General features: G+C 46.2%; 1 protein-coding gene across 8 annotated transcripts in view; it reads right to left on the bottom strand.

Moving 5' to 3' along the window:
• The window catches only part of LOC137438815 (sodium- and chloride-dependent GABA transporter 3-like), a 285,952-nt gene that overhangs the window by 101,973 nt on the left and 171,038 nt on the right, over positions 1 to 12,941 (bottom strand). For 7 of the 8 annotated variants that reach the window (XM_068134240.2, XM_078767392.1, XM_078767385.1 and 4 more), the window contains 3 exons: positions 10,538 to 10,678; positions 10,319 to 10,412; positions 1,252 to 1,384 (listed from right to left, as the gene is read on the bottom strand). In XM_068134240.2, the coding sequence (XP_067990341.2) occupies positions 1,252 to 1,384; positions 10,319 to 10,412; positions 10,538 to 10,678 (368 nt within the window). The remainder of the gene's footprint in view (positions 1 to 1,251; positions 1,385 to 10,318; positions 10,413 to 10,537; positions 10,679 to 12,941) is intronic. The other variant, XM_078767374.1, reaches the window with a different exon arrangement.

The following is a 12,941-nucleotide window of genomic DNA, read 5'->3' as shown; positions in this document are numbered from 1 at the left end:
CAAGGTTCAGTTCTTGGCCCCCTCCTCTTCATCCTGTACCTGTCCCCCCTTGGTCACTTAATCCGCCGTCATGGTCTCCAATTCCACTGCTTCGCCGATGACATCCAGCTTTTCATCTCCACCAAGTCCGTCTCCACCGACACCCACTCTATCCTGACAAACTGCATCACTGAAATAAAATCCTGGCTTCAAATCAACTTCCTCAAACTTAACTATGATAAATCTGAAATAATCATCATTGGCCCAAAAACGCTCACCAAATCCACCCATAACTTTGCCCTCAACATCGACGGTTTCCCAATATCCACCTCCCCTCACATCCGGAATCTTGGCATCATCTTTGACCAAACCCTCTCCTTCGACAAATACACTAAACAGATCACAAAGACAGCCTTCTTTCACCTGAAAAACATTGCCCGTCTCCGTCCATCCCTCTCCTCCACGGCTGCAGAAACCCTCACCCACGCCTTCATCACCTCCCGTCTGGACTACTGCAACAGCCTCCTCTATGGTTCACCCTCAATAATCACCAATAAACTCCAATACATTCAGAACTCTGCTGCCCGTCTACTCACCCATTCCCGGACCCGTGACCACATTACCCCCATCCTTTACAAGCTTCACTGGCTCCCCATCCCCCAGGGAATCCAGTACAAAATCCTCCTCTTGACCTACAAAGCCCTCCATAACTTGGCCCCATCCTACCTGGCTGACCTCCTCTCCAGACACACTCCCACCCGCAACCTCCGCTCTGCTGGTACCATCCTCCTGACCCCCCCCCCCATCCGGACCAAATTCAGATCCTGGGGGGATAGGGCCTTCTCCATCGCTGCTCCCACCCTCTGGAACTCACTACCTCACACCATCAGAGACTCCTCACTCACCACATTCAAAACATCACTCAAGACCCACCTGTTCAACACTTCATTCAACATTTAACCCACAGCATTTAACCCCTGACTATCTCTTCTCCTTCTCCTTCCTTTTGCTTTGATTATTTACCTATTGATTTTTGTCTTTTTGCACTTGTTTTTTGTACTCTGTCAAAGCGTCTTTGGGCTTCTTGAAAAGCGCTATATAAAATAAATGTATTATTATTATTATTATTATTATTATTATTATTTTTATATGATACCAGTCAAGTGACCTCACCATTTGGCCATGTTAATGAAAGAAAGTGTGTTGGATAAAGGTTAAGAAGCATGGTCAGAAGAAGGAAACTTTTATTAAAGAAGGTATGTCCATGCTGACCTTTCCCGTTGACTTGGTTCCCTTCAAGATGCAGAAGAAGCAAATGACCCAAGCGGCAAGGAGACAAAGTGCCAAGTCCCAATGGACAGTGCCAAGGTATTCGATGCCTTTTGAGAGTCGCAAAACCCGTAGCCTGGCAATATCAAAGAGCAGACCTGTAATTCAAAACTTGGCCAAGAACAGCTCACTCCATAAGCAAGTGTTCTAGGAACAGCTACATAATTTAATTTCTTGTAAATAAAGTCTAGATTCCTGGAAAAACAAAACAACAAAGGTTGAAATACATGTCACCAACAGTGGATGAGAGGGGAGTAGGTGGACATTGAACATATATATTGTTATGAATTTTGGGGTGGACATATGTAGATTTAGGTAGATCTGTGTAGGTATCATGCTTCGTCTGTCGTGGGTAGCGAGAACCACCTCAATGTAAATAAGTAGAGGACCTGTAGCCCGTATGTCGGATTAAGTGTGTCTTCGTCCCCGCCACGAGGGAGCGGGGGCATATTAAGCAGTTGAAGGGAATATGCTAACTCCATTGTGTGTCGTTCCCTCTGTGAACATCCTGGTGTCCCTTATGGCATCGCACTCTTGTAGACATTAGATAGGCCCTTTGTGTAAACATTAATTAAATCCCCCCCCCCCCACCCCCTTACAATGACTGACCATAAGAACTGACCGGAGAGACAAGCAGGCAGTGGCCGCGCAGTGGTACACCATGGAAGTCGAACATTGTGCCAGGCAGGCTGGGAGCCATGCCCAGGAGAACTAGTGATTGGCCAGTTGAGGGGAGAGCAACAAGCAGGGCACTGATTGGCAGAGTAGGGGAGGATGTGCGATTGGTCAAAGTAAGGGCAGAGAGCTACCCCGTGATTGGAGAGTAAAGAAGGATTTGTGGTTGACCACTGACCAATGGCATGGGAGCAGGGAGCCAAGCGCTCAGCCAATGGGAGGGGACAGATGAGATCAGAAGATTTGGGGAGGTTAGAAGCAACGCACTGGTTGGAGGGGAAGCGAGCTGACGTCAGAAGACCGCCAGTAAAACCGCTTGCTCGCCGGCATTTTGAGCTTTCCCTTGCCCTTCTCGTTCCTGGATCCATCCTGCCCGGACCTCCATCTCGACTTTCGTCTCGCTTTGGTTTCTGCCTTTAATAGACCTTCCTTCTGCCCTTGCCTTTTGCCCGTTTAGACCATTTCCTTTTGCAAACCGCGAATTGCCTGCTGGACTATGAACGTTGGAGCACCATCGATTCTCCTCCCTGGTGTTCATGTGCGAGCGAGGCTTGCAACTGGAGCGGGCGAGACCGGGGCGAGCGAGTGGCTCGGCCTAGCAGTGCGCGGACGGGGGCGCTTCGAGGCCTGTCTTCCCACCGACGGAGCCGCGTCCGGACGACAGAGACAGACAAGACGTGCATTCACCAAACAACGGTTTCTTTATTTATCCTCCCCATCTTTGTGTATTTGAAATCTGTGCGGGGACGTCTCGATATAGGGGTTTAGTTATTATCCTCCCCATCTTTGTGTATTTGAAATCTGTGCGGGGACGTCTCGATATAGGGGTTTAGTTATTACCGGCGCATTCTTTTCCTGTCCCGATATTTATTAAATAAACCCTTGTATTATTTTCCCAACCACCTTTAATCCCGTTTTCGTTTGTGAGTTATTTTCCAAGGGTGAAGACATCGTCGGACCATCAGGTAAGCTACGGCATTCTCCCCCGAACCCCATCTCGTGTATGATCTGCAACAGAATTGGATAACGCCTCATTAAAGCTCGATTCATCCATGGTGACGCTCGGTGTTAACTCAGCCAACCACACAACAATATGTAAGACCATCACCTGAGAGAATAATGATGGATGGAGTACAGTCACGTGAAAAAGTACACCCCATGTAAAGTTTTGACTTTTTCAACATATTTTAACATGCAGCTATTTGATCTTCATTTCAACAATATTGATAGATAAAGGTGATAAAATATAACAAATATCATGAAACATTTACATTTTGTAGTCCATTGTATAATATAAATAAACATAAATACACCTTGGCATTGGGCAACCCGGGTCCTTCTCCTGGATCCTCGGGCACCACTCTCGAACCTAACTGGCTCCCTGAGCCTACCTGCAGCCTTACCTGGCCGACGAGCTCCCAGTGGCGGAGTGCCCCAAATATCTATTACTACTAATTAAGCCACACACCCAGCCATTCCACCGCTTCCTGCACCTCACAAAACAAAAACGATTTCCACAAACAGTACCACAGGTGTCAATATCCAGGTAATTTACCTGCACCCTCGATCTAACTTTAAACTACCCCGCCGGGTCTTCGTGAATGGGTTCCCCTCCCCCCATTCAATCCTTCGCACCATGCATTCCGCACTATTTATTTGCACACCATTTAATCACACACATATATATTTTCACACCATTTATTCTCACACCACAACTATTGGTCTTTTCTTTACGACACATTGGGGCAGGGCTAATCTATACATTCAATAGAAAATAACTAACTAATGCAGGCTACATGTTGTCGTGCAATTTAACTATAGGGAGTTTGCCTTTATGGCACAACTACAACATTATTGTCTCTATCAATGCATAATGCTGCATAAACATCAAAAATTATAAACCAGGGAAAAACATGTTTCTTCACAAATAGAGTTGGGGACTCAAGGTGCTGCACCATAGGAGAGTTGCATTCAGATGCTAATTAATACTGTGGGGAAGGAAGGCAGAAGCTTCAGTGAAATTCAAGGGAGATGGAAATTCCAATATGGCGGAACACTCGGCGATAACATGCATGTCTGTATCACATGCAGAGGACGCAATACAGAGGTATTGCACACATTGGCACTGGCGATGCAGTGTCAGTACAACACCACCAAAGCTGGTACCCACGAAATGGAATGCACTAAAGGAACCACAATAATGGGTGGTCTTTTAGAAAGGCAGAACAAAACATCTTAAGTCTTCTCCATTCCGTTCTGCTCCAGCTATTCCACGAGCATCAACCATGTGTCCAAAAATGGTCACAGCTGTCAAGTTTCGATGTTTGAGTTGAAAGATGGCAAGAATTACGAACGATCCAATATGTTTATTCCAGCCATGCAGTACAAAACAATGGGAGCACCAGGTTCACTCTAACCGGATGTGTTCTACTACATCTGTGTCAAACAGACAAAGGTCACTTGCATTTCAGCTGGAGCATACACTTGACCCTTCCTTGACCTTTCCAAAAATAAAGAATTAAGAATATAACAGGATAAATTGCAAGAAAAAACAACAGAAGAAAAAACAATAGGATACCAGCCTGTGAGGTATGGTCCCCTAAATATATGTAAGAAAACTTAATTGCTCAAAACAAGTCACAGGTTTAACGATGCTGCCAGAGTGGGTGGTAATACATTGGGTTGGACTAGACACATTGTGTAGAGTACATTGAGTGGTCGGTTGTACATTCCGTGGTGCACACTGAGTGGTAGGAGCAACACCGTCAGAAATGTCTGTGAGTGGTCCGCTAATTGGAGCAGGTACAGCAACAGAAGGATCAGCAGAACATTCTGACAAATTGGAACTGCTGGAGTCCTCACTCAAGGGGGTATTGCCTGTGAGGGAGGAATGGTCTCTCAAATGTGAACTCGATTCCGGTGATATGACCGGCCGTTAGGTGATTGCAGGAGGTATTATCTTGGTTGCTCACAATGTGACACAATAGTAGCTGGTTCCCAAATATCAGATCTCTGACTCTGCCCAAGCACAAACTGGCCTGGATGCAGAGGTGGATATTCAGATGCAGGGGAATGCCGAACATGGTAAAACTTCTGATATCATTGATGGTTTACAATCTCATTATGGACAGAATTATAGGGATCCAGGGTGTTAACAATATGGGCAGCAACAATATATTTGAACCTCCTGCCCATGAGCATTCATGCTGGACTATCCGGTGTGTGACTGGACAGCATCAAACACTAATTGAGGACGGTAAGTCTGTAGTCAGTACCAGCATGTTTCACTTCTTCAGGGTCTTTCATAGTTTTTACTCCATTCATCATTCACCAGAATTGACCAACAAAAGCCCAGTATGATATAGCAATACATCCATCCCTAAGAGGACAATAGAACCACCCTCATCTCCTCTGCACATATATATCTCCTCCTGTTAGATGACGAACCCCACTGAAGGCTCGTTTTCAAAGACTCCGCACTGTCCACGCCACCACAAGCACTTTCACCATGTACACGTGCAGCCCATGCTGGTCTGCACCACAGATGGGAATGTCGATCCCGGACAAGCCCCCAAAACTGAAAGGCTATTTGTTTGATGTTCAACTGGCAGGTGGGTGATGCCTGAGCTTGAATTTATTAAAAAGATAAAGAACAAGCAATACATGAAGCACATTGACACCGCATTGTGCAAAGAAAAGCAAATCATGCCTGGCTCTTCTTCTCCCCGCACCTCCCATCCCACCCCCCCCCCCCCCCCTTCCTCTCTCACTTGCTTTGCCACCCCACTTTGCTTTATGATAAAGAGAAGAACAATTGCAAAAGTCCCTTCTCCTACAAATATTCTATAACCAGTTTCCCCAAAAAATTACTCCTCAACACAAGATGGTTCAATATCTGGAAGTAACCAGAAATTTCCAGAATTCTCATACTCTTTCCACACAGCTTAAAGTCTACCTAAAATAAGAGAACATGTTACCTTTATACTAGACTCAACCTTTAGAATAAACATCTTGCCTTAAAAAGTATTACAAGGTAATTTCCATCGGTTCCTGTTATAATCAGTTCCTCATGGAGTTCCTTCCATATCAAATAATTGGGATATAAGCATTAACATCACACTGAGACTGAAAGAATATGCCACTAACTGACCACCTTCAGACCACCTTGAGAGGCCATTTTTCCCCACAGAGGTTGGCCTTTTTCGGGCACCGTGGTCCCCTTTTTTGAAGCAATGTTTTATGGCCGGATGCCCTTCCTGCCGCCAACGCTGTTAGTCACCTCTTGCGACACACAGGGAATTACCAGTGAACTGGTACTCAATTTGCCGACCTCGGAAAGATGACAGGCTGAGTCAACCCCCCTGGTGTTAATTTAGCGATCGGCGGGGATACGAACCCAGGATCCTGGGATCCCAAGCCAGCACCCTAACTGCTAAGCCAACACCAGGCTTTAAATATGCCACTAACTGTAACTATAAATAATTTGTTGCAGGGAGGAAACAACAGCACACCTGAAGGATGCCAATAAAGGCACGTGCCCAGGATAAAGACACACAAACTCAGTACAAAATCACAAAAGAAGGCATTCTACGGAATGCACAAATAGATAACGTCAAGAAATTAACACCAACAATTAACAATAACTGTTAAACAAGACAATTTTAAGAACATGATTCCTCAGCTCTAGAAGATAGCCAATCAGAGCAAAGAAGATATGGCATCTGGCCAGAAAGGAATGTGTAACCAGAAGTCATTTCACAAGCTAACTCCGCCCTTCACTATTTTTACATTGCAATCCGTGCACCATTGGTTCTCCCTCGGGCTGCTGGAGCCCACGACACGCCCACCACCACCAAGCGTTTTCAGGTGGCATTTGTGTTTCTTACTTCTAGGCGACCACCTAGTTTGCCTTATGGTTGCACCGACCTTGATTGTTCACCATGGCAGTCTCTCCCCTTTTGTAAAGTAACCAACAACACAAACAACATGCATTTTAAGGCCATTTTCCCTGCCAGAGCGTGGGTTAGCCTTGCGGTCCCCATGACAAACTTCTCCATTTTGCCATATTTTCTGCATCTCTCCTTGTTAACCCCCTTGCCCGCATTTCTTCTTCCACCATCTTTAGCCAAGTCTTTCTCGGTCTTCCCCGTCCTCTACTTCCTGCTACATTCATTTCCATCACTCCTCTCAACCAGTCACTTTCATCCTTCCTCAACACATGACCAAACCATCTCAACCTGTTCCTCTTCACAGCATCCATCACAGGCTCTCTTCCCATCATCTTTCGCAATTCATCATTTGTCTTCCTCTCTCTCTCTCAACGATACTCCGCACATCCACCGAACCTTTCGCATTTCCACCCTTTCCAGCCTTCGTTGCTGCTCTACGTTCATTACCCATGTCTCGCTCCCATAAATCATAACACTTCTCACACATGCAGCATACACCTTTCCCTTCAGCTTCAACGACACTCCCCTCCTCATCAGCACGCCACTCAGTTCCCAAAACTTCTTCCATGCACATCTCACTCGAGCAACCATTGCCGAGTCTGATCCACCTTCTCCATTCAGCATGTCTCCGAGGTAGCAAAATGTTTTCACACCTTCCAGCTTCACCCCGTCTCCAAGATCCAACTCAACAATTCCTCCATCTGCAGCTCCCTCTGTGCACACCTTACATTTGAATGTAGCTGCCACACTGGTTAATGACCCTCTCAGACCACTGCATTTTTGATGAACCCACTCAACGCACATTGCACATTGAATGGAGTTCACTCCGACACCCTTCCTGCACACAGCACATGGCCACTTCCCAGTTCTTTCCACCTCACCACATTCTTTACCACTTGCCATCACCTTCGTCTTTCCGATATTCACCTTCAGACCTTTTGTCTCCATACATTCCTTCCACTTGTTCACCTTTTCCTTCAGTCCATCCATACTTTCCGCAATCAACACACGATCATCTGCATACAACAACTCCCACGGTAAACCCTCCTTTACGTTCTGAGCCAGCACCTCCATCACAGCTACAAATAGTAGTGGACTTAGTACCGACCCCTGACACACTCCACCTTCACCTCAAACTCACCACTGTTCCCGTCCTTCGTCCTTACAGCTGTGCGAGCTCTTTTGTACATTGCCATCACTACTCTGATTTACCATTCCTGCACTCCTAACTTCCTCAAAGCCCATGTCAATACTTTGCGTGGAACCCTATCGAATGCTTTCTCCAGATCAACATACCCAAGAAACAACTTCTTCCTCTTCTCCATGTACTTCTCCTGCAACTGCCTCACAATAAAGAGCGCGTCTGTCGTTCCTCTTCCTCGCATAAATCCAAACTGCATTTCGTCGATCTTCACCTTCTTCCTTTTTCTCCTCTCCAACACCCTTTCCAATACCTTCATTCCATGCTCCAATAACTTTATCGCTCGTTTCGAGCCACACTCCAGAGGGTCACCTTACCCCTTGTATAGAGGGACGAGGGTACTCAGTTCTCAATCCACTGGAATGCGGCCTTCTTTCACCACCAGACTACAGATCTGTCATTCTCTTCACACCCCAACTTCCTGCTGCCTTCAACATATCTCCCACAACTCCCGTCGGCCCTCCCGCTTTTCTACTCTTCATTGCTTTTATCACTTCCTCAACTTCCTTCTCAGTTATCTTCTCTGCCGGTCCTAAAACTGGGTTACTCTCTATGTTGCCATCCCATTCATTCTCTGCATTCAACAGCATTTCCATATATCTTTTCCATCTTCCTTTAATTCCATCTGGGTCCACAACGATTTGTCCCAGTTCATCCTTCAAGCAACTCACCCCCATCACATCACACCTCTCTTTCGCTATCTGCTTTGCAATCCTGAATACCGCTCTCTGACCCTCTTCTGAATCCAAGCGTTCTCCAAACATTTTACTCCATGCCTCCTGCGCCTTTGCTACCTCTTTCTTTGCAGCCTTCTTGGCTGCCTTATAACTTTCATGCTCTGCTTTTTCTGCTCCGGTACCCTTTGCCTTCTGCCACTCCTTGAACTTCTTCCTCTTCTCGTCAATCCTCTTTCCAACTTCATCATCCCATCACCATGTTTCCGAGTGCCTCGCTGGTCCTTTTGTCCATCCACATACCTTACCAACGGCTCCCAACAGACTATCTTTCATTGACATCCAACCACTTTCAAGCTCAACCACATCATCCCCGACCCTACTCAGCCTCTCTTTTAATGCCTCCCTTACTGTCACCTCTTTCAACCTCCACACCTTCATTCTCGGTTGGTACTTCACCCGCCGAGCTCTCCTCGCACCTTTCACCCTTATGTTGCAGACAACCAAGTGGTGCTGTGAAACAGCCTCCACCTCCGGGATCACCTTTGTGTCCCGGAGGTGCCCCCTATCTCGCCTACGCACCATCAGGTAGTCAACGGTTGTCGTCGACCCACCTGACGTGTAAGTAACAAGCTTATTATCCTCTTTCTGGAACTGAGTATTACAAATCAACAAATCAGCTCCATCAGCAAACTCCAACATCCTTTCACCTTCTCCATTTCACACACCATATCCGTAACCCCCATTAACTCCCTCAAAACCGTCCATACTCCTTCCCACATGACCATTTCGGTCTCCTCCTACCACAACAACTTCCTCATCTTTCACGTTTTCAATCAGCTTCTCTATCGCACACCAGAACTTGCCCTTCTCTTCAATGCTCCGACCAACCTGTGGAGCATATCCCGAGATGACGTTCACCAAGAGCTTTCCAATCATCATTTTCACCATCATCAACCTATCACTCACTCTCGTCACACTCACCACATTGTCTACAAACTCCTCAGAAAACAGGACACCAACACCATTCACGCCCTCCCGGCACCCTTGCCACACAAACTTGTATTTCTGTCCCTGCCTACCCTTCACCATTCTCACACCACTTCCCTTCCATCTCGTCTCTTGCACACAACATATGTCCATTCTTCTTCTGATCAATACTTCCACCACTTCTCCTGATCTCCCTGCCATTGTCCCTACATTCCATGTCCCAAACCTCAGAAACCGATCTCCACTTCGGGCTGTACCCTGCCCATATGTAGTTGTAATTGTCATGGTTCTCTTCTTTTGAGGCAATGTTTTATGGCCGGATGCCCTTCCTGACGCCAACCCTCTTAGTCGCCTCTTACGACATGCAGGGATACGGTGTACCTATTCTAAACCAGGGTACACACCGGTTCCTTTTGTAAAGTAACCATAGTGTTGTAATTGGACCTACATTTTGGGAGGTGTGTATCACGTGTATCATATCCTGTAAATTAAATTGGTGTGCAAATGAAAAGATAACTCACTCCCAGAACTCGACCACTGGGGACGTGGCATTTGAACTTGTCAGATTGTATCGACGTTCTCCAATGTCACCCACTTTGAACTCCACACATGTCTCTGCAGCAGCAAAAACATAAACTTAAAAATATCGGAGGTTAGGATCAGAGACCATTTGCACCAAGAATCCAGGGCTAGAAAGAAGTTTAAAAAAAAAATCATATTTCACATCATTGCAAAATCACCTGTATTCCATGTGTTGTTGCAAGAAGACCATGGAAGCTCAGAGGAGAAGGAATGACATAAGTAGAAAATGGCCCAGGCAAGGATGACGATGTAATATACACTGCCGTAAGCCACAATCACCTGCGTCGCATAACCAAGTCCTGCTCAAAACATAACAGCGTTGACATGACTCATCCAAGTCAAAGAAATAGACTTCTCTCTGAAAATGTATCATCCCTGATAAAATAGATTGTGATTAATATTGTACATGGAGGTTGAACTGGAATCAAAATAAGGAGATTAAATAAGAGCACATAACATCCACCGAGGAGGTGGGGGTGGGAATGTTGTTCAAAAAGATTTAACCCCAACCAAGAGGGAATGGTCCTGTTCTGGGGAAAGTTGGGACATGTCTGTCCTTTTTATGTACCTCCTTATCAGTATGACGTTTCCCAGCAGTGCATGATTTTCAGAATGCTATTGCAACAGAAGCGATATCTTTGGCTCAAAAACTTTTTGATAAGAGTTAAAATTGCCTCATTCGACACTCTAATTTCGGCACTTTTTGCAGGAAACCAGGCCTGTGAACAGATGGCATCCGGCCCCTGCTTCGACTGCATCTTTCTTTGCATCTGCACCTTGGCCTTTAATTATCTTCTATATATAATGGAGCACGTGTTTGTATGTATGTACTTATGTATGTATGTCCACTCTACACCCATTGGTTGGACAGCTGGCCTGATGCCACCCACAACTGTGACCTGGTAAAAAATGCATACATCCACCATTTTTGCAAGACAAAGCCTTTTTTTTTTTTTTTTTTTTTGTATACTGAATCGAGGCTCGTGAAAGAGCTAACATTTACTTCACAAACAAATCAACCAGACAAACAAAACACACAAAAAGCGGGAGCGGAAAACAAGATGGGGAGAGAAGGTGAAGCACACAAACACAACATTTGAGAGCAGGGAGATGTGTGGAAGGGAGAGGGCTTGGGGGGAGGAGGCATGGGAAGGGGGGGGGGGGGGTGGAGGGAGAAGTATAAAACACAAGGACACCAATGACTTCCAGGGCAGAAGTTGGTATTTCAAAAAAGTGGAATTGGGGTGAAATTAGCAGGGGTAGAAAAGATCAAGGTTTTGGATGGGGGAAGATAAGAGATGGTGGTGAACAGCTGTTTTAAAGACCTGGAGGGTGGAGTGGGATTGAAGAGAGTGAGGGAGTTTGTTCCAGAGGCGAGAGAAAAGAGGAATGAAGGAGTGAAGGTGAGCAGAGAGTCTTGATTTTGGCAGTTTGACCATAAGAGGGTTGCAGGCAGATCTTGTGCGACCTGTAGGAATATTTGCAGGACAGAGCCCAGAGAGAGCTGGGGAGGCAAGGCCAGAGAGGAGTCGGCAGAAGATAGAAAGACCACCAACCTGCCTGCGGTGAGTGAGTGAGAGGCCCTTGGAGTTAGCTTCATCGCGGGAGATTCCAATGATTCTGAATGCTTTGGTTTCAACAGCATGAAGACGAGCTAGGTGTGAGGCAGGAGCACCAGCCCAGAGGGGAGAGCAGTATTCCATTGCGCTGCGGATGAAAGCCTTGTATGTGGTGAGGAGCTCAGGTGTGCCAAGGAAGGATTTCGCACGATGGAGGATGCCCAGTCGGCGACTGGCTTTGGAGGCCAGATTTGAAATGTGGTTTTCCCAGGAAAGATCATGGCAGATAGAGAGACCCAAAAGCTTGAGTGACAGAACTTCTTGGAGAGGATTATTCAGAAAGTGGATGGGAGGGTTGTCCAGTCGGTCTTTTCGGAGAGACATAGTAAGAGTGTGAGATTTGTCAGGATTGAAAGACATGTTCCACTTGTTTGCCCAGTCTGTGATTTTGTCCAGGTCTGCAGAGAGTGAGGAGGCAGCAGACTGCCGATCTGAGGGATGAAGAATGGAGCGACAGAGAGTAGAGTCATCAGCAAAGAGATACAGAGGATTTTCAAGAGAGTCAGAGAGATCATTGATGAAGACCAGAAAAAGCACAGGGCCTAGAACACTGCCTTGTGGAACTCCAGCCTGAACAGGAAGAGGAGATGAGAGAAACCCATTCAGGGCCACACGTTGACTACGACTAGAGAGGATGTCTGCCAGCCATGCTTGGAGATTTCCATGGATACCAAAAGAGGAGAGTTTGGTGAGCAGAGCGGGGTGCCAGACCGTATCGAAGGCACGTGATATGTCAAGGGAGACTGCTCTAATTTCCTGTTTGGCATTGAGGACCTCCATCCATTGTTGAGAAAGCAGAAGCAGCATGTCCAGAGTAGAGTGTCCAGGTCTGAAACCAAATTGATGATCAGAGATCAAGCCATTGGAGAAGAGGAAAGATTTCATATCTGAAGCAATGATGGATTCCATGACTTTGCTGATAATTGGGAGAAGGCTGATTGGT

The sequence above is a fragment of the Myxine glutinosa genome, chromosome 1 (assembly GCF_964187855.1).
Source record: "Myxine glutinosa chromosome 1, kmMyxGlut1.1, whole genome shotgun sequence".
Lineage (NCBI taxonomy): Eukaryota > Metazoa > Chordata > Myxini > Myxiniformes > Myxinidae > Myxine > Myxine glutinosa.
The sequence above is the reverse complement of the archived record's forward strand: the minus strand, read 5'-3'. Positions and strand labels throughout refer to the sequence as shown.